Source organism: Pithys albifrons, chromosome 21 (genome assembly GCF_047495875.1).
Source record: "Pithys albifrons albifrons isolate INPA30051 chromosome 21, PitAlb_v1, whole genome shotgun sequence".
NCBI lineage: Eukaryota > Metazoa > Chordata > Aves > Passeriformes > Thamnophilidae > Pithys > Pithys albifrons.
In genome coordinates this window covers 3,570,119-3,596,568 of record NC_092478.1, presented here as the reverse complement: position 1 = coordinate 3,596,568, position 26,450 = coordinate 3,570,119, and the positions used below count along the sequence as shown (strand labels likewise).

Sequence of the window (26,450 nt, the reverse complement as noted above, 5' to 3'; positions counted from 1 at the left end):
CCCTGCTCTTGCTGCTCTACCACAGAGCTTCCTGTGAGCAGCCAACCTGCACTATCCATCCAAGGGGAATGTGGGAACAAGAGGGAAAGGCAGAAGAAGACTTAGAAGCGTTTGGCACCCATTTTTGTTAAGAAATCAGGAGGATTTGGACACCAATATCCCTTTTAGGGTCCTCACCTACTTGTTTTAGCAGTGTTTCCCAAAGCTGGCAGCTGCAACTCAAGCAGGTTTGGGATACTTGGGCAGCCAGGGTCATGCCATGAGTGGAGGCTGGAGTTGGGAAGGAAAGGGGGGAGCAGCAGTATGAGGAGGTCACTAGAGAGGAAAGCAAGCTGGATCCACACGAGCAGAGCAGGAACATCTGAAATCCAACATACTGGCACTGAGAAGCCACCCATGGACTCCATCTCAGGTGGGATGGATGAGGCTCATGTGCATCAGCTGCAGTTAACACACAGTGAACTCTAACAACTATCTCCAAGGACTCCCCAAAACTACATCAAACCTGTCCAGCTTTTTAGGAATTCAGAGATCAAGATGGTCAAGAACCCAGATTTCATCCACTATTAGGGGGAACCTTCTCTCCAGCTGGGACAGAAGAGCTGCCACTGTGGCCAAAATAGCACCACAGAGGTTCCTCCTTTCAGCCTTGCTAAAATCTTTGTCCATATTTCTGTGACAATAAGCTGAAAAGATTTCTGAGTGACATGTGGCTGTCTTCCACCCTCCCAAAAGAGAAGTATCTCCACCTCTCCCCTCTCCTACCTGCCACAGTTTGAAATGGGCTCCTGCACGTGTTCTAAGCTTCCTGAAGGACCCAGGGCTTGGTGACTGCACTGACAATCTGGTTGAGTGAAACCAGCCCTTCCAGACCCTTATAAAGCTCTCCAGACCTCAGAGGTTTCCCTTCTGCCTCCTTCAAGCGCTGTGCTTTCCCTTCCCCTGCCCCCAGTTTTGCAATGTCTTCAAATGATGCAATGGATTGTTCCGGGTACAATTCAAACCCACTGAACACAGGGAAAATCCTTCTCGTGACTTCAAAGGGCTTTTGATCCGATGCTTTTATGACTCCTTTTCTTTCCTGATTCACCCTCTTTGTCACAGTTCTTCCTCAGGTATTTCCCTCCTCCTTATCTCATCCCTTTGCCTAATTTCTGCCCCCAGGATCCTCTTCAGATGATGGCAAGGAGCAGGGCTGCTCTCCAGCTGCAGACATGGAGGGTATTTGAGAACCAGATAATGAAAAGAAACTTGAGAGAAATGCTCCCCAAAATCACAGAGACATTGGACCTTCTCTCAGTTCCTCCTCCAACTGAGCAACCCAGAAAACAACATGGAGCCTGGGAACCCCCTGCACCCCAGATGTGACCCTGCACGTGACAGATATTTGTGCTTTATAGTCACACTATGACATGTAGGTGCTTTCACTTCCTCAGGGAAGGCAAAAATATAATAAAGCACAAAGCTGAACCTTCTGCTGTGTCAGGAAAGCAGAGGGGGGGGGGCAGAGGATCCTTTCAAAAGGCTGGAGCACCTGAGGCTGGAGAAAGCAAACCCAGAGCTGCCCTGGAAAGGGGATGACTGTTAACCATGCCCTGAGAAGGTAGCAGAGATAATTCTTCATTCTTCTTTCCTCATTGTGAGGCTCAAGTCCAAGTCATCCAGGAACTGGAACTTCTTGTCTTGGTTTCAGTTAATTTTCTCCCTAGGAGCTGGTACAGTGCTGTGTTTTGGATTTAGGGTGAGAATAAAGCTGGTAACACAAGGATGTGTTAGATTTTGCTGAGCAGTGTTTACACCAAATCAAGGCCTCTTCTGCTGCTCACCCCACCCCACCAGTGAGGAGGCTGAGGAGGGGCACAAGAAGCTGGGAGGGGACACAGCTGTGACAACTGACCCCAGGAGACCCACAGAATATTCATATGATGTCCTGCTCAGTATAAAAACCTGGGGGAAAACTGCTCCTGGTCAGTGGATGTGAGCAATTGCATCATGCATCACTTGTTTTGTACAGTTGAATTATTTTACCATCATCATTATTATTATTATTATTTTCCTTCTCTCTTCTGTCCTGTTTAACTGCCTCTATTTCAATCCACAATTTTTATTTTTTCCCCTCCAACTCTCTCCACCATCCCACCGGGGGAGGATGGAATAAGCAAGGGGCTGTGTGGTGTTTAGCTGTTTGCTGGGTTAAACCTCAACAGAAGTGAGAAGAGCCTTTGAAATTTGCTAAAGGAAACAGACAAGCAGTTGATATGTTTGCAAGTGATGAAGTTAGGGAAGCTTGGAGTGTGCTGAAGATAAAATTACTATCCATGAGGCAGGAAACAGTTGCTGATCAGTGGTGCAAAGGGTGTCAGCTTTGACTGCTGGAGGTTTTAAGGCAACTGATGTGTTGATGGAGAAACCAAATACCTCTTATTTCAGGAAATACACACATCCCGTTAGCAGCATCCCAGCTAACAACACCATGGGATGTGCTGACCCATCTACTGGCACACCTGCCATGCTCCCTGATGTCTGTTCAAACTGCAGAAAGCCCAAAGGCTGATGAAATCAAGGGAAATCCAAACTGCTTTGAGGTACCACCGTGCTGCCTGGGCAGATTTGGAGCCACAGTGTGTGGGAGGAAATGTTGTCATGCCAGAAAAGGTGTGGAAATGCCAGTTGGAGCCTACGCTGGGTCTGAAGGGGGGTTTTTGGAGGAGGAAGGGGAAGAGGTTACAGAGAAGGATATTGTTATTGTGGTGTAACTTGGCTGTGCCTCCAATCCAAGAGCAGCACTAACAGATGTATTTAATCCACCAGCTCAGATTCAAGTAACTCCAGCATTGTCAGACCAGCACTGGCTTCCTGGGAGAGAGCTGGAGCCAGGCTGGGCTGAGGTCCTGCTGACTTACTGAAAACAGGCTCAGTTAGGAGAAACCTTGATACAGGCAGGCTGGGTGGAGGGAGTCTTGGGTAAGGGAGAAGTGGAAGGCACCAGTGCAAGAGCAGGCACTGCAGTGTGGAGAGATGAGAAGGATCCACTCAGGCACCTGCTCCTGCTGCCTCTGCTGCACACAGAGATTTGTAGCCAGGCAGTGCCTTTGACTTCTAGCCAAGTCTTCAGGCTGGGCTTGCAACATCTGAAAGTTAACACCCGAATTCTCTGAATGTTTCCTGGTATTGTTTCCTCCTTCCTGGCCCTACTTTGTCCTGCTGTTCCCTGCAGCTACTGCTCTCCTGCTGCTCTGCATGCTGATGGTTACCCAGTGTAACAGGGATCACCAGGTTGCAAATAAAGGGATGCAAAATAAGACACTGTCCTCGGAGATTCAGCAAGAAGATACTGTTAAGATTTCCCACCACTGGTTCCCAGGCAGTCTGCTATGGGAGGCAGACTGATATTTCAGCATGACAAACCCACTTGCTTCTCCAGAATTTCTAGATTCAGCAACACCAGTGAGACAGCAAAGCACAAGGCCAGCAAGTGTGTCAACAGCTTGGAATCCAGAGCTGCTGCCACTTCAAACACTGGATGGTCAGGTTTGAGCTGAACATCACCTAAGCCACACACAGAGCAGAAGTGGCAAAGTGGCAAAGCCTGTAAGAACTCAGTCTTTCCACCTGATAACAGCCTTCCTTCTTCTCCCCCTGCACACAACCAGCAAGCCACATATCTCTGTATCATGGCATCTTTGTAGCCCTCTGGGCAACAGCCAACACTTCTCCTCCCAGGTCAGGGCCACAGCCAGCCCTGCCCCACACTAACACCAAGTGCTACCACAGCACCCAAAGGTCCAACTCCCTTTCCAGGGCTCACCAACAATAATGACCACACAGCAGTTTCTTCCCTTCCCTCCTTCTCAAGAAGAGGCCAAAAGCCAGAGTGTTACTAAAGAAGGACCTTTAGGTGCACTGCACACATGTGGCTACACAGATCTGTGGTTTTGCTCCTGGCACCAAGCAGAGGAGATTCCCCGGCTCCCACTCAGGAAGAACACCCAGTGGCAGAACCACACTGGCTAAGAGGGCTGCAGGACAAGTCATGATGGGCCCAGCAGAATGAGCAACAGGAGAAACCCTCCCCACCCTCTGAGGAGCTTTTGGGGATGCCTATGGACAAAGCTGAAAGATCTGAAGGAAGAGAGAAAAAAGGAAAAGCCCTGATGAGGTTATGGTCCCTCCTGATCCTTCAGCTGTGGGTTGCTCCTTTTGGGAGATTTGGGGATACAGCAGTAGATCCCTAATACTGTCAGTATCCTTCCCCAGCCCTCAAGACCCCCATTCCCCATGCTTTTATACAAAATCCTGCCCCCATGACCTGCTTGCTTCATTTGTAGGCACAATCCAGACCAGCAGCCAAAGGCAGATAAGCTCAGAGGGGCCAGCAGAGCTACAGCAGGGATTTGCCTGGCTGGGACACTAATTAATATTCCCTGAAAGATTGCTTCCTGCAGCTTCAGTTGCTTACATTACAAGCAGGGCACTCCTTACGGTGTTTCAGGAGTGCCCTACTCTGCAATCAGCCAGCACAGTGCAGGGAACAGGGATGGATGCTTTCCCAGGTGGGGTGGGAAGGATCCTGCCAGGAAGTGCCTGGGATACTGGGGAGCTGACCCCTGCTTCCCAGACAGGATTAACAGTGCTGAGATAAGGGCAAACCCCTTGCCATGACACACTCCATCTGCAGATTCCAGTGCTGTCTGTGAGAAAGGCCAGACTCATTAACTGTGTTTAATACACGGGAGGAAACTAATGCACTAGGCAGCAAAATAACTTGCCCACATGTATTTAACACATTAGCAACAGAGCCAAGGATATTAGCATCTAGTTAAGCCTTGGCACTCTTCTCTGGGTGTTTCCTCTTTGACCCTCTTGAGAGCAGGAGGAAATTAAACCTGCATTTTGCAGTGCCGGAGCTCCGCCTGCTCTCACGGAGCATCCGCCCTCCAGCAAGCAGGAAATACATTTAATAACCATCAGTGGCACAGGAGCCCAGGCATGCCCGTGCCAACGGCCCCTTCTGGGGGCTCTCCCTGCCTGCCTGCTAGAAATAACTGTCAGAGCCACCCAGGGAGGCAGGCAGCTTTGCAGGATGAGCTGCACCTCTTTCTCAGCCCTGCAGGACAGAGGTTTATTTCAGTGCTGCCATTCTTAGCTGAGTTTTCTAAAGAAACTGGGTGTACACAACTGCACTGTCTTTCAGTCTCTCTCAACCAGCTTTTGAGTGATTCTGCCAGTTGAAGCTCAGCCCCAACAGGCAGCTGGGTCATTCCTGGAAGATTTGTGAAGATAAGCAGTTTTGTAAAAGCGAGTAATCTGTCAGGGCTGCTTGGGAGCCAAAGGCTGTGGGTGAACACAACACAAGCTTTATTAGACGCCACAGGATGCCTGTGGCCCACTGCTCACTTCCCTTTGGCCTCTGACCACAGGCCAGCAGAAGAATTGCACGTCGCAGCTAAGGGGAGTGAGCAATGCTGCACACTGGACACAGATAGAAACACTTGGTGGGATAATTAGTGCAAGATAATTAGTCACAAAGGATGGACTATTGGGTGATGCAGAACAGCAACTGTGAGGGAAGGGGAACTAACCACCATGCAATGTCCAGCCGAGGGAAAAAGACAAGGAACCCAGGAGATACAATAACCCAGGAATGTTCTGGGCTGAGGAATTAAATGAAACACATTGTTAAAATTTGCTACTCAGGTTTCCCCTAATTCACAGAAATTAAAGGATTTTCTGCTGAACGTGGGTTTCACAAGCCCAAGACTGTAACTCCAGACAGGAGCAATTACAGCCACCCAGCAGCATTTCCGACTCAACCCCAGCACAGGGGGGACAGGGAAAGGCCATCCTGAGCTGTCAGCTGGGGATGAAAAAGCCCCTTTTACATACAGCACACCACTGGAAGATGGAGAGTGCCTCCCTGCGTGCACTTGTCTGTCTGTCAGGGATAAAGGAGAGTGTCCCTGGCAAAGCTAATCCCAGAGGACTGGAGATCACACCTCAAGGGGACAGCCAGGGGAGAGGGGCTCAGCTGGGGATGTGTGTTTTACAGAGGGTGCCTGTCACACAGGTCTGGTAGCACTCACATGCTCCCTTCCAGGTGACCAAAGAGCTGCCACCTGCCCTGTGTGGCATGTCCTGCTGTCCCCAGCACAGATTTAACCCTTCACATCCCTAAGAAAGGCTGGCTTGGGCAGGGATGACTGCCAGGACACCAGACACCTCACCCCCTGCACTCCACAAATAGCTGAGCTGAAAACCAGATTGAAATGGCACAACCTCAACCAGCCACAGCATTGCTGGGCACCTCCAGGTCTCCTGGTTGGCACTGCCTGAGCCATGGGCTCAGTTCAAGGTGAGGAGCCCATGCCACTCCCTCTCTGGGCATCTCTCTCCCATCCTCCCTCCTTCCAGGACAGCCTGTCCTCAGAGCAGTATCACACAACATACCCAGGCCCCAATCTGCTCCAGACAGGCTTGTGGGGCAACTCCTGCAGCATTTGGCTCCTTTTTAATCCTCCCACCCTGAGAATCACTTTGCAAATCACGCCAAGGCTCTGGGGAAGGATGGGGACTCAGCAGCCCCATGCACTGACCAGCGTCTCCTGACACACTGGGGAATTTGGCAGCTTCTTCAGGAGACAGCAAGAGCCTTTCTGGGAGCTCCTGCAGGCAGTGCTGAGGTCTGATTTTCAGCCCTACTCAAAGGTGACAGGAAGAGAAAACCACCCTGGATTGCTCAAAGCACCACGAAAAATCACCAGGTGCAAAAAAAAAAAAACACCAAAAAAAAAGACCATGAGAAAGAAGAACAGGATGTGAAATCATTTCACTTGGATAACCTCAAAGAGGGAAAGTCCTGGTATGACACTAAGAAAAATATCTCAAGATTCAGCCTCTTGCTTAAAACACAAATTAGATTCAAAATAAACCTCAAACCCCTGTGCCTCATGTAATTGCAGAATGTGCTTCCAACACTCTGCTATATTTCCTCTCTTTACTTACTTGGGGTAGCTTGGACAGGTAAATCAGCCCTGGCAAGTTCCCCTGTAGTTTCTCAGGGGCTCACACAGTGGTTCAGCAGCTGGATTTTTCCCAGGAAAGTGAGTGTAAGGCTCTGCACACTTCCAGCCATTCACAAACAGAGGGAGCAGTCAGCCAGCCCTTGCTTGGCCAGATGCTCAGTGCCAGCATTGCCACAGACAGATCTCTCAGACCTCTGCTAGCAAGGGCTTTATGTACAGGAAGAGCTGAGATCCTGGAAATGGGATAACTAAACATGGCTTGCTCCAGCAGCCCATGCCATGGAGAGAGGCTGAGCTGTCAGATCACAAGCCTCTGCTTTTGACTGAGTTGGCAGCAGCCAAAAGGCCTGAAGAGAGTGGAGCCCTTCCACACACACCTTTTAAGGTGCAAATACAGCCCTCCCTCAGCACCAGCTCCTCACTGATGGGAGCTGAAGTCCTGGGCTGCAAGATGCACACCAGTTTCTGCCCTGTCAGACAAGAGCCACGGTGAAAATGGATCCAGTGGCATTTCTGCTCTGCATCAGCGTTTAGCCTGACAAATAGCCCAGACATTTGATTTTGGCAGAGAATTCACAAGGTCTCAGCCACACGCAATGAATCTTTGAACACAGAGCAGAGTTCCACTCTATGTTTACTGCCTAATTTGAATTCAATAAAAGTGTTTACAAGTCCCTTTTTCATTCACTCAGTCCTTCTCAAAGTTGTTTTTAAGCCTAACCCCAAATACCACTGATCACTACTACCTTTCTCCAACCTTCAGAATCTCAACCTGTGTGATTTCTTCAGTGGTTCAGAGAGACTGGTAGACAGGGACTATATTTCAATGGGGGGAAAAAAAGAAGCAGAAAGGAGAGGAGAAGCCTTTTCATCCACTGCACTGGATACACAAGCACAAAACTCTCTCTCTTGGGGAGAAAACTCTTGTGAAGTCCTCTGGGACAGAGAGGCTCCTAGATAAGGCAGACCTGAGCACAACAGATCTCTTGGACACATTAAGGTGAATTAGGGTCTGTACCTGACTCCGTTATAGGCAGACAGTCCTGTGCTGGGGCCCCCAGCCTGACGCAAAGCCAAGGGGATCTGTGCACTGAGTCTTGGAGTTGACCTTGCTCCAGTCAACGTCGGTTTGTTATAGGGCACGAAGCCAACGTTGGAAGAACTTACTGACGCTGTCCTACCGGAAACCTGATGTGCAGTGGAAGAGTTGGGAAAGTTTGTCATGGAGTGGCGGTAGCGTGTGGTGATGGGACCAGTCCCACTGTTGGGCCAGCACTGCTGGCAAGAACAAGCCACCCCTGTGTGAAGGGGTGCTGGGGAGGTTGTCACCGGGTACGGGGCGTCCAAGCGCCTCTGGACACCGCGGCGGAACCTCGTGGTCTTGTTGGTCTGGACTTGAGCCACAAAGTCAACCTCGTAGTTGTAGCCCAAGGGTCCGAGATCTACTCGCTGGTGGTTCGTGGCACGGGCTTGCTCCAGGAACACGCAGACGTTCATCTCGTATGGGGACCACCCGCCTTCGTCGTTCTGCCACTCCCAGATGATGCCCTGCCCAGCAGCGGAGTCCCCTGGGAAGACGTGCCTGCGGACAGCCCGCATTGTCCCTGTGTGGGAGAGGGGGAAATAAGCACAGTCATTCTGAGAGCAGAGAATTAAGGAGGATGTTGTCTCTGGGATTCATGCCTGCACAGATCTGTGGTGCTTATATGAGGGTGGCCTTCCTCACCCCTCCCTCAACAGGGGACCTTCTCCTCCCAACAGGGCTGGGTTTGGTCATGAAGCTCAGAGAAATGCAATACCCTGAGATCCCTGTCCCTCTGCCAAATCTGACTGTGGGCTGGCAACAGGTTCAAAAGCTGCTGGGAGGAAGGGTGGGAAAGGAGGGAAGGAGAGAGGATGCAGACGCAGACACACCCGAGCACAAAGGCACAGTGATCACATATGCCTCCCTGACGTTAAAAGTAAAAAAAGTAAAAAAAAAAAAGAAAAAAATCAGGCTGAGGCACAGATCTGATTAAAAAAAACCCTCAACTCCCACAGCCTTGACAACAGAGTAACTATAGAGACACGACACCATCGGGAAGCGTTTTGCAGGAGTACTTAAGGGGCTGAACACCCACTTTGCTACACAAAGGTCCACACAATTTTGGTCTTGGAGACCTGGGTGAAGTCCCACAGGGGCAAGGATAAGGACTTTGGAGAAAGGACAGACAGGGCCAGCTTCTCTATGCTCCTGACTGCTGGGAGATCAAGCAAGATTAGAGAGGAGAAGACAATGAAGTAACTCGTAGAAAGCAGCTGTTCAGACAAAGGGAGAGAAATGGAAGCAGACACACTACTCTTACAAGGCTGCTTGACAGTGACAGCAGGAGCTTGAACTCCCTGGAAGTCTGGCTCTCCGGGATGACTTCACTCCTGGGTACTTTATCCCTTTCTTCAAAAAAGCAGCAGCCTAACGAGAGGGAGGGAAGCCACATAACAGGACAGAAGCTCTGCAACTTGTGGGAAAATGGGTTTGTGCAGTAGGGTCAAAACTGCAGCTGCTGTGAAAACCCTCAGCAGCACTCCATATGGAGAAAGAGGAGCAGGAAACACCACAGAGCAAGCAAGTCTGGGGGTGCAGAAAGGAGGGCGTGAACAGGGGTGCAGTAAGTTGTTATGACACAGAGGGATTTCAAAGAACAGAACCAAGAGGAAAAAGCCTAAATAAAGCTCTAAAGAGGTCATGAGAGTTATGGAACTGTGCTCCAGGACCCCAGGTGAAAACAGGCACATGTACAAATATCCACACCTGCAGACTGAAGAGAACAGCCCCAGGATACCACTGGTGACTGGGGTGCAGGCAATCCAGGCAAGTTTCACTCCCAACAAGCACAACCCAAGGAATAGGGAGGACAGCCCACGTGGGACTCCACAATGCCAAAACTCAACTGCTGCCTGTGTTCAGGCTCTGACTGGTTGTGCTGGTTTGAAGGTGAACCAGCAGGGGAAATGAACTCACCACGAGAGAGATTATAAGTCAGAGCTAAAATTTAATAATAATATTACAATAACAACACTGATACACAAGGGAAATTGCTTTCAACTCACAATACCCCAGCAGTATAACCCAGTGTCCTGGGGCACAAACCCAAGGGGGTTTGTTTGCCCTTGTGCTGAGACCCCTGTGGCTCCCCCAAGTCCAGAGCAAAAGGAAAAGAAAAACCTGTTGGTGCAGGCGAGGGCTGTGGTCTGGGCGAGAACGGTGATCTCCTGCTGTCGAGGTCCTGCTGCTGCTCTGGATCCGACGAGAAGGTCCTGAGGTCTTCTTACCCACCACTTATGTACCCTCAGGGAGCACTCAGTCCCTCCCCCTGGGCGGGGACTCACACAATGGGTGATTAACTCTGGGAGCCAGGGGTTGTTGAGCTGTTGATGGCCCATTAGCAGCTCCGCCCCCCTCAGGCTGGGTGTGAAGTGATAATGGCTCCCTGGGCAGCTGCTGCTAATGGCCCATTGTCCTTGGGGAATGAATAGAGGGGGTGGAATACACAGGTTTGATCACCACCACACAGGGTTAGCTGGTCCCTCCAGCTGAACTAGGACATTATCCACCCCTTATTCCACTCCATCTAGTCATTCCCAAATTAACCCCCTTTTTACCTATACATATATATACACATGTATACAATGAAACATTACAAACTCTTCTCGCTCAAAATTAGGTCCCCTTGTGGTACACAACGTGTTTCTCCATCTTTTTGCACTACCCACCAAGTGCAACCAGGTCCTTGAGCAAAGACAATCCCTCGGGTGGGTTTGCCTTTGTTTGAGGTGGGACTAACCCAAACAGTCTTTCCTAACATACCTCTCATATGGACCACAGGGACTTTATCTCCATCTACAGTATTCAAGAGTTCTGATTGGGCAGGGCCAGCTCGATTGATGGAGCCCCGGGTGTTGACCAACCAGGTGGCCTTTGCCAAATGCAGCTCCCAGTGTTTGAAAGTTCCCCCACCCAACGCCTTCAAGGTTGTTTTCAGCAGTCCATTACATCGCTCAACTTTCCCGGCAGCTGGAGCATGGTAGGGGATATGATACACCCACTCAATGCCGTGCTCTCTGGCCCAGGTGTCTATGAGGCTGTTCTTGAAGTGGGTGCCGTTGTCAGACTCTATTCTTTCTGGTGTGCCGTGTCTCCACAGGACTTGTTTCTCAAGGCCCAGGATGGTATTCCGGGCAGTGGCGTGAGATACGGGGTATGTCTCCAGCCATCCAGTGGTTGCCTCTACCATGGTCAGCACGTAGCGCTTGCCTTGGCGTGTTTGGGGAAGTGTGATGTAGTCAACTTGCCAGGCTTCCCCATACCTGTATTTCGACCACCGTCCACCATACCATAGAGGCTTCACCCGCTTGGCCTGCTTGATGGCAGCACATGTGTCACAGTCATGGATAACCTGTGAGACACTGTCCATAGTTAGATCCACCCCTCGGTCACGAGCCCATCTGTATGTTGCATCTCTGCCTTGATGACCAGAAGCATCATGGGCCCATCGGGCTAGAAACAATTCACCTTTATGCTGCCAATCCAGATCCACCTGAGAGACTTCAATCCTGGCAGCTCGATCCACCTGCTCGTTGTTACGATGCTCCTCATTAGCCCGGCTCTTGGGTACATGAGCATCTACGTGACGGACCTTCACACTCAGCTTCTCTACCCGGGCAGCGATGTCCTGCCACATCTCAGCCGCCCAGATGGGTTTCCCTTTGCGCTGCCAGCCGGCCTTTCTCCAGCGCTCCAGCCATCCCCACAGAGCATTGGCCACCATCCACGAGTCAGTGTAAAGGTAGAGTCTTGGCCACTTCTCTCGTTCGGCGATATCCAAAGCCAGCTGAACAGCTTTCAGCTCTGCGACCTGACTTGATCCACCTTGTCCTTCAGTCGCTTCTGCAACTCGACGTGTAGGACTCCATACAGCTGCTTTCCATTTCCGGCTTGTCCCTACAATGCGGCAGGAGCCATCTGTGAAGAGAGCATATCGCTTCTCCTCTTCTGGTAGCTGGTTATATGGTGGGGCCTCCTCAGCTCGTGTCACCTGCTCCTCTTCTTCTTCAGAGGACAATCCGAAACTCTCACCTTCTGGCCAGTTGGTGATGATTTCCAAAATCCCAGGGCGATTAGGATTCCCTATCCGGGTTCGCTGTGTGATCAGAGCGATCCACTTACTCCATGTGGCATCAGTGGCGTGATGGGTAGAAGGAGCTTTTCCTTTGAACATCCAGCCCAACACTGGTAGTCGGGGTGCCAGGATGAGCTGTGCCTCAGTGCCAATCACTTCTGAGGCAGCTCGAACTCCTTCATACGCTGCCAGGATCTCTTTCTCAGTTGGGGTGTAGCTGGCCTCAGATCCTTTGTATCCCCGGCTCCAGAATCCCAGCGGTCGTCCTCGAGTCTCCCCAGGTACTTTCTGCCAGAGGCTCCAGGATGGGCCATTCTCCCCGGCTGCAGTGTAGAGCACATTCTTCACATCCTGTCCTGTCCTGACTGGCCCAAGGGCTACTGCATGGGTAATCTCCTGTTTAATCTGCTCAAAGGCTTGTTGTTGTTCAGGGCCCCACTGGAAATCATTTTTCTTCCGTGTCACAAGGTAGAGAGGGCTTACAATCTGACTGTACTCAGGGATATGCATCCTCCAAAAGCCCACGGCGCCTAGGAAAGCCTGAGTTTCCTTCTTGCTGGTCGGTGGGGACATAGCTGCTATTTTGTTGATCACCTCTGTTGGAATCTGACGACGCCCGTCTTGCCACTTCACTCCTAGGAACTGAATTTCCTGAGCAGGTCCCTTGACCTTACTTCGTTTAATGGCAAAACCAGCTCTTAGGAGAATCTGGATTATCTTCTTTCCTTTCTCAAAAACCTCCCCTGCTGTGTTCCCCCATACAATGATGTCATCGATGTACTGTAGATGTTCTGGAGCCTCACCCTTTTCCAATGCAGTCTGGATCAGTCCATGGCAAATGGTGGGACTGTGTTTCCACCCCTGGGGCAGTCGATTCCAGGTGTACTGCACCCCCTTCCAGGTGAAAGCGAACTGCGGCCTGCACTCTGCTGCCAACGGAATGGAGAAAAAGGCATTGGCAATGTCGATGGTGGCATACCACTTGGCTGCCTTGGACTCCAGCTCATACTGAAGCTCCAGCATGTCCGGCACAGCGGCACTCAGGGGGGGTGTGACCTCATTGAGACCACGGTAATCCACCGTCAGCCTCCACTCTCCACTGGACTTTCGTACTGGCCATATGGGGCTATTAAAGGGTGAGTGAGTCTTGCTGACCACCCCTTGGCTCTCCAGCTCACGAATCATCTTGTGTATGGGGGTCACAGAGTCTCGGTCAGTGCGGTATTGCCGACGGTGCACTGTGGCTGTGGCCAGCGGTACCAATTGTTCTTCAACTTTCAGCAGTCCTACAGCAGAAGGGTCCTCTGAGAGGCCAGGCAAGGTGCTCAGCTGTCTGATTTCCTCTGTCTCCACAGCAGCTATGCCAAAGGTCCAACGCAGTCCCTTTGGGTCTTTGAAATATCCATTCCTTAGGTAGTCTATGCCAAGGATACATGGGGCTTCTGGACCAGTCACAATGGGGTGTCTATGCCATTCCTTGCCAGTCAAGCTGACTTCAGCTTCCAGTACAGTCAGCTGTTGGGATCCCCCTGTTACCCCAGAAATAGAGATGGATTCTGCCCCGACGTATCCTGATGGCATCAACGTGCATTGTGCGCCAGTGTCCACTAAAGCTTTGTATTTCTGTGGGTCTGATGAGCCAGGCCACCGAATCCACACAGTCCAATAAACCCGATTGTCCCTCTCCTCTACCTGGCTAGAGGCAGGGCCCCCCTAGTTCTGGTCATGGTATTCACTGCGCTCTCCCTGTGAATATGACCGGGAGGTTCCTTCAAGAGGATCGGGCATAACATCATCATTCCTATACTGTCTGGAGCCTTGCCCACGAGAGACCGGAGCAGCCTTCAACCTTGAAGAATTGCCTGTGTTAGTTGTGCCTCTTTGCAATTCACGTACCCGAGCTGCTAAGGAAGAGGTGGGTTTCCCATCCCACTTCCTCATATCTTCTCCATGCTCATGGAGGTAAAACCACAGATTGCCGCGTGGAGTGTACCCTTTCTCCTTAGCTGGAAGACGCCTGCTTCTGATGGCGGAGACTCTTGTTTGTTCTGGAGAGATATGGAAGAGTCCTTCCTTAATCTTCTCTTCCAGTTCAGCCAGTTTTGTTTCCACAGCTGAGACATGGGCTCGTAATGGAGCAGTGACAGTGTCTTCATAAATCCTGAGTTTGCTGACCAGTGCACCCACCTTGTCTTCTCCCTCTCTCCACTGCAATGTTGCAAGGTAGCGAGAATACATTTCTGGCCCAAGTCGTGCAAATTTTAACCACATCTGGGATGTGCACTGGACACCATCTGGACTTTTAGGGAATCTCTCATCCTCTGAAAAGATTATCTCCAGTACGGCTAATTCCCTTAAGCACCGGATACCTTGTTCCATCGTGTTCCACTGTCCTTGCTGTACGTGGAGGTCCTCCTTACAAAGATATCTCTCCCTCACGCTTGACAACAGTCGCCGCCAGAGGCTGAGAGTTTCCTGTCTCTTTCCAATGCCCTGATCAATGACAACATCTCGAGACAGGGATCCCAGCTGCCTTGCCTCACTCCCATCTAGAATTGTATCATTGGCTGCAGCATCCCAGATTCGAAGTAGCCAGGTCAAGATGGACTCATTTGCCTGTCGTGTGAACTCTCTCCGGAGCTCACGCAGCTCTCCCAGGGATAGGGACCGGGTGATTATTTCTGGCTCCATTTCTTCTGCTTGAGATGAAGGTCCTGACTCTTCCTCGTCATGCACTATACGAACTGATTTGGTCTTTGATTTTCTTTTCTGGACAGGGGCAACTGCTATCGGTTTCTGTTGTCCTTCTGGCTCCTCCATGGTTTGCGTGGACATGGTGCTGGTTGATGTATCTCTCTTCCTCTCTGGCTCAGTCATGGTCTGGGTGGACATGGCGCTATTTGATGTATCTCTCTTCCTCTCTGGCTCAGTCATGGTCTGGGTGGACATGGCGCTAGTTGATGTATCTCTCTTCCTCTCTGGCTCAGTCATGGTCTGGGTGGACATGGCGCTAGTTGATGTATCTCTCTTCCTCTCTGGCTCAGTCATGGTCTGGGTGGACATGGCGCTGGTGGGTTTGCTCCTTTTCTCCTCCTCCTGATGATGCTGTACCACACCAAGCAGTGTGCGGTAGGCAGTGGCCAGGGCCCATCAGGTTGCTGTGAGCTGCACATCTCTGGGACTACCAGAGCATCTTCCTTTCACATAGCTTAGCATTTTGGCAGGGTCCTGCAGTTGTTCCGGGGTGAATTTCCAGATCATTTGAGGAGAGAAGGTCTCCAAATACTGGCCCATATCTTCCCACTTCCCGTGCCACTCAACATCATCCGCTCCCAGGGCAGGCCTCCAGCAAGTCTCCTTAGAGAGCCCAGTTCTGACCCTAAACATGGTGTATACAGTACAGAGGAGACAAAGCAACACTAACAGCAGGATTATGCTGTCCCTAACATCAAAAGGAAGCTCAATATTTTCAATGATTGTTGTAGCAGAGGTGAAAAGGTGGAAGTAACCATCTCCGCCTGTTTTCCCCACAGTCTGGGTGCTATTTTTAATGAGACCCCAGAGGTAACAACCCAAACCAGGACAGGCAGACCAGACTGAATATACATTCACAATGAAATTCATTGCTTCTGATGTTATGACAACATAAACATAGTATATTAATAAAGCAATTTTGATCCTTCTCCCTGGTATTAAAGAGAGCATCAAAACAGGCACATGGTTCCCCATGTGTCGAAATATGAACAGGCCCAGATACACCATCCACATGAATACATCAAGCAACATGGTAGTCAGGGAGTTTCTGTACCCAAATACACAAAATGAAATTGTAGTTCTGACTTCTCTCTCGTGCCCCACGTTGGGCGCCAAAAGATGTGCTGGTTTGAAGGTGAACCAGCAGGGGAAATGAACTCACCACGAGAGAGATTATAAGTCAGAGCTAAAATTTAATAATAATATTACAATAACAACACTGATACACAAGGGAAATTGCTTTCAACTCACAATACCCCAGCAGTATAACCCAGTGTCCTGGGGCACAAACCCAAGGGGGTTTGTTTGCCCTTGTGCTGAGACCCCTGTGGCTCCCCCAAGTCCAGAGCAAAAGGAAAAGAAAAACCTGTTGGTGCAGGCGAGGGCTGTGGTCTGGGCGAGAACGGTGATCTCCTGCTGTCGAGGTCCTGCTGCTGCTCTGGATCCGACGAGAAGGTCCTGAGGTCTTCTTACTCACCACTTATGTACCCTCAGGGAGCACTCAGTCCCTCCCCCTGGGCGGGGACTCACACAATGGGTGATTAACTCTGGGAGCCAGGGGTTGTTGAGCTGTTGATGGCCCATTAGCAGCTCCGCCCCCCTCAGGCTGGGTGTGAAGTGATAATGGCTCCCTGGGCAGCTGCTGCTAATGGCCCATTGTCCTTGGGGAATGAATAGAGGGGGTGGAATACACAGGTTTGATCACCACCACACAGGGTTAGCTGGTCCCTCCAGCTGAACTAGGACACTGGTTGAATGCTGGGATTGAGGATCTTTGCCTCACCCTGCTTTTATTTCTACCCAATAGTATTGAGATACTGTGGAAATTACTACAAGGTGACCTTCCCAGCCTGGAATCAACGTCTCAGTGGGAAGGCAGGTGAAACAGCCAAAAGCAAACTCTAGCAATGACTGTTTCTATCCAGCAAGTCCTGCAAAGTTTTAGAAACTCAGATCTATGGCCTCAAAAGGTGGGTAACTTCAGGGATGAACCCCTGAGCAGGAGGAGGACTGAGGATGAGACTGGGCTAGGGATGAGATGGTGAGAAAAGCACTGCATTTAGAGATGAGTGCAGGGAACCTGCTCCCAGAAAAAGGGGTCTACCATGGGTAAAGCAAGATGTCAGAAATCCCGTGGGACACATCTCAGAGATTATCAAGGCTGCCACTGCTCCACCAGCAGCTCAGAAGGTAAAAGCAGCACAGAGAGTATTCAAGGAGTTTGCAAGCAACCTGTGTTTGTAACACCCCCCGACAGCAGCAGGGACAGCTTTCAGGAGTCGACAAGACCAAAGCCATGCACTTGGAAAACTGGAACACATCCGCCTTCCCTGAGGCTGGCAGGGAAACTGGCATTCCTCTCCAGGGTGGGCAAACAGCTGTGGTAAGAGGACAACTCCTGCTGCTTCCTTGCACTGACTCCCAGCTAATGTGCCTCGACCAGCAGCTGAAACCCACAGCTAATCCTGCCCACAGGATCCCCCCGCACAGCTGTCATACCCTGCTGGTGGGGACGCTGCTCCCGTTAACACTGGCTTCCTGTTATTCTCCCTGGCTTCCTCTGAAGAGCCTATTTATCTGTCTAATAGCTAATGAGCAGAATACAACAGCCTATTTTTTGCACTGTTTAAAGATTTTTCATGCGGATGTTTCCTGCAGAGATTCTTTTCTCCAGCCCGTGACAAAGTTCAGCTGGCGGCTCGCTCGGAAAGGTTCGCATTTGAGGCAGAGTCTTGCAGAGGGGAAAACTTTGCATAGAAGTGGGCCATGGAAAGGGGATATGAGAGCATTTCCAATAGTCACATTGCAGAGCTCACAGGTATTTATGGAGGGAGGCTCACAGCCCTGGCCCCTTTGATCAGCATCCCTCTGGATTGGTGGGAAGCAAGCAGGAGAGCTGTGGAGCAGAATTAGCCTTTGTGTTGTTAACAATTCAAACTCAGATCTAGTCCAAGGAAAGATGAGATCATACCGGCCAACATCATTTCCAAAATTGTACTGGACTGTTCCTCAGAGATGACCAACTCTGAACCACACTGGAATGGATAATACTCACTGGGTGTTTTGAGATCTTCCAAAGGCTACAGAGAGAAATTTTAAGGAGGAATAGCTGCATTCATGGAAAAGAATGTCCCATTTACACTGGGAGGCATCTGTTACCCTCCCACAGGCTCTCTGCTCACCTTCACCAAAGAGCTTGGGACTGCTGCCCACATGTTGGAGCACTGGCTGAGAGGGTAAGAAGCTGAAAGGCTCCTTCACAAGTTTGGCAGGAAAAAACAGGAAAGAAACAGCCACTGATGCCAGCTCTGGTGGTTCATATTGTGCTGCTCAAAGCCACAGCCTCAGCTGGGCTTCCAGGTGCTCAAACAGGCCATGCTGAGCACACCTGCCAAGGCAACCAGCTAAGAAAGCTCCTCCCCTCATCCAGGACACAGTTCGAAAAACTAACCCTAAGGTCACCAAATCAGAATAAAACCAGAGATGCAGCTGTGCTGCTCACACTTGCTCCAGCCACTTCCCTTTCCTGTCGGAACTGGCTGATCGTGCAGTTGATTCAAAATATTGCTCACTTACTCCTTCAACTGGCAAGAAACCAGCATGGGGGAGATGCTCAACTGCAGCCTGGGGTGATGGGAGAGGTGCTGGCAAAGGAGAAACTGATGGATGGAGAATTTTCCAAAGCAGCCATTCATTTGGGGTGTGTAATTTGGGATCTCCCTGGATTTTCCAGGGATGAAGTGTATGCATTCCATCCCTGCCCCTTTTCTAAGCTCCAGCCGCTCAGCACATCTGGAGCAAATGAGGGCAGGAGTGATCTCAGAAAATTCTGAGCTGTACCCCCAGCAAGCCCAGGAGAGAGGACAATGAAAACCAGGTCCCAGTCCTGCTATTAAGCCCATCCCTTCCTCCCTCGGAGGAAGCAAGCCAGGCTCACACAGCACAAGTGCAGGGAATATTCTGCTGCAGCATTTCAGTGTTGTGTGGGGGCTGCAGGCTCTCACAAGCAGCTTGTGTGGGGCAGCATGCCAAGGTAAAGCAGCTGGCACTCCAGTTCCAGAGGGAACAAGGGATTCAAGCAGGAGGATTGGAATCGTAAAAAGGTCTTTTTTACGCAAGTGGTCTTGAATGGTTGTGGGTGAGGGGAGTTTCCAGCTCTGAGAGCTCTGGCTCACAGGCTTTGAGCTTTGGGGGTCCCATGATGATGTTCCTCAAGAGATCCCTGCTGCCTGCACCCAGCTCCACACATTTTCCCATACTGGGCAGCAGACAGTGTCAGGACAGCAGCAGATGTGCCACCCCTCAAAGAACTGCCCAGCATGGCAGCAGACAGCACAGATTTGCAGGGCTGTCCCACACAGGAGGCCCCACTTACCCCCGAGCACACAAGCAAAACCTCCAGCAGGGGCAGGGAGGTTCCCTTACCTGTATCCTGCCGGAATTGCGTCAGGCTTGGAATGTCGATGACATAGGGGGCCAAGGTGGGATCCGCACGTCCCAAAGGGATGCTGCTGACAAGCCCCGACCCCACACGTCGGCCCTTCTGCTGAGAGGCCTGAATAACCTGCTCGATGTAGCTGCAGACGTTGCCTCGGTACGGCCTCCACCTGCCAAACTCATCCTGCCATTCCCACACCGCCACTGCCGTGGAGTTGCTGCTGTGCCCCGGGGCTGAACTGGGGAGTCCGGATGGCCCGGCTGAGCTGCTTCCCGCTCCCTGAGCTGCTGCCATGTTCCAACTTGAGGGCTGGGCACGAGTCAAGTAGCAGCTGCACTGGCTGGTCTTACACCATTTTCTCCTGCAGCAGGAAACAAAGAGAGCACAAGGAGCTGAGAATGATGTCCCAAATCCCTTCATCCTCCATCCATACCACACCAGCCATTTGAGAGGGAAACAAGCTCCAACATTCACAGAGGATGCTCACTGTGCACTTGGGAGAACACAGAGCAGCAGAATGGCCTCAAAATCCACTGGCTGAGGGTGAGATACCACCACTCACTCCCTGCCAAGGCTGGCAACTTTTCTCCCTCATTTTAAGGCACCAAACACAAGCTGAGTTGCCACAGGTCTGTACCAAACCATCCCCAATCAACTGCTGATCCATGTCAGGCAGACCTGTAGCCCTGACTGAGTTCAGACAGACTCTCACTAGCCAGCAATGTGCCCAGGCAAGCAGCCACTCTGCCCCCTTCGCTATCCATGCTCAGCACCTCTCCTGGCAGTGTTGTGCTCTGACCACCCCGATGTGAGCTGCCAAATGCTCCCCAGACACGTGTGCACAGGAATGACTTGGCTACACAAGTGATTCTCAAACTCTTCTCACTGATCTGAGCTCCAGGGCTACACCATCAGCTCCATTCAGGGTTCTGACTGCTTAGCTCTGATCCAGGATCAGTCCTGTGACTCTCTGTGCAACACTGTACATGCACACAAAGCCAGAAGACAATTCTTCATGCACAGTTTGCAAAGCACAGCACACATACTTTTTTAGTTAATTGTGATCCCAGCAAAAAATGGATGGGAAGGAGTACATGAACACCAGGAGGAACACAGGGTGTAACAAACAGCCTATGCTGAGGGCAGTGATGTAGTAGGTCCTCAAGGTCAAAACACACCTAGCTGCAGCTTCTCAGGCTGGAAGAACTCTTGAAACAAGGGACAACCTGCATCAAAGACTCAAGCCAGAGACTCAAGCCCTTAAGAGATGATTTGGGGAAGAATAAACAATGGGGTAGGAGCCCTAAGACATCCAGATAAAGACAAAAAGTCCAGTGAATAAATTCCAGCAACAAGAGATCACCACTCTCAGTCCCCAAGGGATGTACAAAAGCAGACCCGAAGCCATCATATGGTCACCAAGCTGCCCAAGAAACACCAGTGTTCCGATTTTGGCATTCCTTGCCTGTTGTGTCATTCCAGGGAATCCTGTCCAGACCATCTGGACACACATCTGTGTTCAAATGCTGGACAACCACTTGGAGGACCCCATGCTGGTGCTTGTGTGTAGGTGGGTATGGCTGTGAATGAGTGAAATCCATTTTGTTTTAAAATAAAGTTGCCTTCCCCCTCCCAAGGTCTCACATCACTGATTGCTCGCTTAACTCCCAGCAGTCAGCAGAGAGCTGTGAGCTTCCTTCCCATCCAATGGAAAAGTTCAGGTCTCCCAAGAGGCAGAGCAGCAGTGGGTGGCTTCCACTGGAGGATGCCATCTGCACAGAGAATGACATCCCTGCCAGATGGGAGAAGATCCCACGCTCCGTGGAGCGTCCCATCCGTCGTGCCTGTGTGGCTCGTTAGCTCAAAAAAGACATAGAAGAAGAGCGAGCGCAGAACAGACACACCCACACGTCTGCATTTGTAAGAGGAAAGCAACACTTTCTCCAGGAATTCAGTGTAAATTAGTTCATGGGCTGCTCAGAGATTTTTACACAACACCCCCAGCTCAACTGGTGTTGCTGACAAACCGCTGCAGATCACCAAGACCCAAACCTGGTCTCTGCCACCAATCTCTTCTTGTAATCCAGACCCCCCTACCACACCAAGGACAGTTATTTTACTGCTCAAAACAGCAAATTAAGACTTAAGGTATCAAACCCAACACCTGCCTCTGACAGTTCATTTTATGGCAGGTTTCACACCAACACATCTCCACCTCAGGGACCACCAGCCTGTCTGTGCTCAGCTTGGAACAGAGTGAAGCAAAGCCAGGTTGCAGAATTTTCTGACCCATCCACCTGCAATAGGTGCTCTGAACCCCAAATACAGAAACACCACCTTTTTTTCTCCCCAAAGTTGTTCCCCAGTATTCACCAGCACACCCTGCAGCCACAAGCAGAGCAGAGGGAGGCTGTGAGGACGGAGGCAGCGATTCATTTTCCTTCCTTTCTGAAACACAGCAGCAGGAAATGGAAACAAGAAGACATCCCAGCAAAAAACCCACCTCCTTCCTGTGCCACAGGGATAACACTGGGATAACAGCTGGGTGACAACAGCCTATTGCTCACCCCCGGGATGGCAGCGATGCTGGGAATCCTGGACCACACGTGGGGGTACCCTGGCTGGCTGCACGTGAGCGTCGCGTGCTCCGACGTTCACTTCTCCATCAGAATGGAAAAATATTTCCTGTGCTGGGACTGCTGGTCCAGAGGAGGAGCGAGGGGTGTATTTCAGCCTCCTGCCAGCTCTCCCTGAGCTGCGTGAGCCAGCAGCTGTTTGCACAGATTGGGAAGCAAGGAATGCAGGAGAGCCTCAGTAAGCCAAAATTACATGAGCCCCTGAGTTAAGGCAAACAAGAGAAAGAAAAGGCCTGAAGTTGCAGTTCCTGACTCTTATTGAGAACTCAGGACTACACAAATATTAAAAGTTGATAAATTCACTACTGGAGCTGCTCGTACAGCTTTCAGACCACCCCTTTGGGCTGCCCTGTGCATTACACTGTAACAGAAAGGGTTTGAGGCAGAGCAGGATGTGGTTTGGGATGTGTTACACATCTCACCTCACATCTTTGCTAAAATCCCATGGACTAAAACACTTCACCTTGAGCTTTAAAAATGCCTTGAAAAGCTGAAAGTCACACCAACCCTAAAAGCTGTTTATTCAGCAAACAGACCTGGCTCCTGTCAGAAATCCTATGGCCTACCTTGTCTCAAGTGAAAACAAAACCCTGTGCAAACTTAAATATTTCAGTCAGCTGCCCTTCACTTTGGAGGAAATTTGTAATGTAGGCTCAGAGCTTGAGTTTGGATTTGTTTGGTTGGAACTTTACACCCAGCACAACCTCTGAAACATTTGCCCACATGGCTTTAATTGGGAACTTGGACAGGAAAAGAATTGGGTGCATTTCAGCTGCATTTCCCAACAGCTTCACTCCTTGCTCCTCCAACTCCAGCAAATGGTGGTGAGAAAGCAGAGAAAAGGGAATTAAAGCCTTTGAAAGCTGCGTTTAATTCTGTTCTACTTCTAGAACACAAAATTTTCTTTTGCTTTAAACGCAGGATTTTAAAATTCACGGGTATGAGAATGATTTCTAAAAATGCCAAGTCTCGTTTTAAGTTTCTGAAGTGAAATTGCCAGCGCTGATAAAAGTTTAAACAAAATGTGAGCTGGAAATGAAAAGGAGTCTTGGGAGCTCTTGAGCTGGGCTGAATTAAAAATAAAATTCACCAGATTGGTAGAACAGAGACTTTTCAGTAGGTTGCTCAGCAAGGAGGGTGCCCAGGAGGGATTTGTTAATACCACTTTGAGAAACAGGACTGGGAGGGCAACAAAGATCCCATGGAAAGAGATTACACAGGATTAGGAAAGCACATAAAGCATAGGGAGGCCACAGAGCTGCAATAAGACATGACCCTGTGCAGGGTGCACAACTGGAGCAGCTTTATAGGTGCCCTGTGCCCCACTGACCCCAAACCACCAGCCAGAGCCCCCCCAGCCCCTCACACCAGCTGGGCTGCACTTCTGGGTGCAGCACAACGTGAGCTGTGAACAGTCATGCAACAGGATGGGAAGCTCTTGCCAGGTAACTCAAACCTAAACAAACCTATCCCTACACAAGCATCCAGCTCTGATCAACAGCAACCAAAGAGTAAGAACAGAGCACGACAGCAGGGAGGGGCTCACAGCCATAATTCCAAGCACAGATTGATCAGTCCTGCCCTCTCCCAGTCTCTGCTGATCCCCATGGCACAAGCTGGCTGGGTTGACAACCAAAAGAACAGAAGAAATAAACCCGGCTGCTCCAAACCTGGACTGCTTCCATTCAAAACAAGCTTCAAGAGAGTTCCCCTCACAGGGGGAAAACAGAGACGGCAACTGAGGCAGAAACAAAGCGTTTGCTTGTCAGCTAAGCAAAGGGCTTATTTCGGGCACGATGAATAGGAAAGCTGAGGCAGCGAGGGGAGGGAAGGTACACCTGGACAGGGGATCACACCAAACTCTGTGTCCAGCCCACACACTCCAGGGTCCTTCTGGGCACCGAGGCGCGTTATTTGTTTGTGGGGAGACCGTTAACTGGTGGGATGCGGACCTGGCACGACCTGGAGAGCTCCTCCAGCTCCCCAAGGGCTTCGGCTCACAGCAGGAGCTGCGGGGGCGCCGGGAAGGGCCGAGCCACGTCCTGCCTCGGGCAGTCGGTCACTCTGGGCCGGGCCGGCCCCGGGGAGCTCCCCCAGCCCCGGGCCCCCCGGCAGGCCCCGCACACCCACCGCAACTGCACCCTTGCTCCTCCCGGCCCCTCGCGCTGTTCCGGGCCCGTCCCGGGCCACTCGGGGGCCGAGCGGCACCGCCCGCCCCGGGAGCGGCTGGTGCGAGGGGAACCGCGCCCGTGTCCCGTAGGGAAGGCCCCGCTCCCGGCCAAGCCCCGCTCCGAGCGGCCCGGGCAGGACAGGCCGGGCCCGGGCGGCCACAACGGCCCGGGGAGGCCACTCACGGGCGGAGCGGCGCAGGGAACAGGGTGCACGCACGGGGGTGTCTGTCCCACTCTGCCCAGCCCAACCCGCTGTCCAGCCGGGCCCAGCCCAGCCCAACCCGCTGCCCAGCCCGGCCGCCCCCCGCGCCCTCAGCCCGCCCGTGCCCGTGCCCGTGCCCGTGCCCGTGCCCGTGCCCGTTCCCGTTCCCGCTGCCCTCACCCCGCCCGGGCCGGCGCCGCCGCTCCCGGCTCGCGCTCCGGCAGGTTCCGCGCGTGCGCCCGCGCGGCCGTCCGGGGGCGTGGGAGGGGCGTGGTCAGGGGCGGGGCCACGGAGGGAGGGACGTGATTGGTGGAGGCGTGTGAGTGAGTGACAGTGTGTGTGATTGTGTGTGTGTGATTGTGTGTGTGTGATTGTGTGTGTCATAGTGAGTGTGATAGTGTGTGTGTGTGTGATAGTGTGTGTGTGTGTGTGTGTGTGTGTGTCAGTGTGTGTGATAATGTGTGTGTGTGTCAGTGTGTGTGTGATAATGTGTGTGTGTGTCAGTGTGTGTGTGATTGTGTGTGTCATAGTGAGTGTGATAGTGTGTGTGTGATAGTGTGTGTGTGTGTGTGTGTGTCAGTGTGTGTGATAATGTGTGTGTGTGTCAGTGTGTGTGTGATAATGTGTGTGTGTGTCAGTGTGTGTGTGTCATAGTGTGTGTGTGTGTGTGTGTGTGTGTGTGATTGTGTGTGTGTGTGTGTCATAGTGTGTGTGTGTGTGTGTGTGTGTGATAGTGTGTGTGTGTGTGTGATTGTGTGTGTCAGTGTGTGTGTGTGTGTCATAGTGAGTGTGTGTGTCAGTGTGTGTGTGATTGTGTGTGTCATAGTGAGTGTGATAGTGTGTGTGTGTCAGTGTGTGTGTGTGTCATAGTGTGATAGTGTGTGTGATAATGTGTGTGTGTGTGTGATGTGATGTGTGTGTGTGTGTGAGATTGTGTGTGTGTGTGGTGTGTGTGTGTCATAGTGTGATAGTGTGTGTGATAGTGTGTGTGTGTGTGTGTGTGTGATGTGATGTGTGTGTGTGTGTGTGTGAGATTGTGTGTGTGTGTGGTGTGTGTGTGTCATAGTGTGATAGTGTGTGTGATAGTGTGTGTGTGTGTGTGTGTGTGATGTGATGTGTGTGTGTGTGTGTGTGAGATTGTGTGTGTGTGTGGTGTGTGTGTGTCATAGTGTGATAGTGTGTGTGATAGTGTGTGTGTGTGTGTGTGTGAGAGAGAGATAATGTGTGTGTGTGTCAGTGTGTGTCATTGTGTGTGTGTCAGTGTGTGTGTGATTGTGTGTGTGTGTGATAATGTGTGTGTGTGTGATAGTGTGTGTGCATGTCATAGTGTGTGTGATGTGTGTGTGTGTGATTGTGTGCGATAGCGTGTCTGTGTGATAGTGTGTGTGTGATAGTGTGTGTGAGTGAGTGAGTGACAGTGAGAGTGGATGGGGGTGGAGTAGTGAGTGAATCTGTGATAATGTGAGTGCGTGTGATACCATGTGATAGTGAGTGATGGCCTGTGTTAATGTGTGTGTGTGTGATGGTGTGTGAGATGCCTATTCCTTGGCTGAGCAGGGATGAGAGTGGTTAAACACAACCCTGTGTGTGCAGATCTCTCCAACAACAGAGTGCTGCTTCCTCCCAGCTGCTGCATCTCCATCACCCCCCTTCCAAAATATGTGTGTTTATTTAGGGATTCCTTTAATCCTGGAGCACCTTGCAGAGAGCTGGATCACTTCTTCATACTCTGTTAGAGGTACATCAGAGCCCACCTGGATTTTTCCCTTGGTGAGCGCAGAAGTCAAAGTCCCACTGAGACATTGGCAGCAATGATGATAGAACCACAGAATCATGTAGGTCAGCATAAAACCCTAAAGATCATCATAAGTCCTTCAAAACCAGGAAGCATTCACCAATCTGTACCAAATTACTTTCAACCTCCCTGGACTTTACACTCAGGAACACTGATTCACCCATGACATGATATACCTGCTCCCAAAGGCTTATAAAATAAAGGACATTATTCTTGGACTCAAGTTACAGCAAAAATAACCTACAGAACCACTTTATGCTGTAGGAATGGAGA

The 26,450-nt window shown here is 51.0% G+C and overlaps 1 protein-coding gene across 5 annotated transcripts in view; it reads right to left on the bottom strand.

The window, feature by feature from the left end:
- The window catches only part of DTX2 (deltex E3 ubiquitin ligase 2), a 41,888-nt gene extending 17,256 nt beyond the window's left edge, over positions 1-24,632 (bottom strand). For all 5 annotated transcript variants that reach the window (XM_071574772.1, XM_071574776.1, XM_071574773.1 and 2 more), the window contains exons 1-3: positions 24,563-24,632; positions 19,361-19,734; positions 8,041-8,626 (exon numbers count right to left, since the gene is read on the bottom strand). In XM_071574772.1, coding sequence (XP_071430873.1) covers positions 8,041-8,626; positions 19,361-19,667 — 893 coding nt within the window. In that variant the 5' untranslated portion in view covers positions 19,668-19,734; positions 24,563-24,632. The remainder of the gene's footprint in view (positions 1-8,040; positions 8,627-19,360; positions 19,735-24,562) is intronic.
- Positions 24,633-26,450: the final 1,818 nt, after the last annotated feature.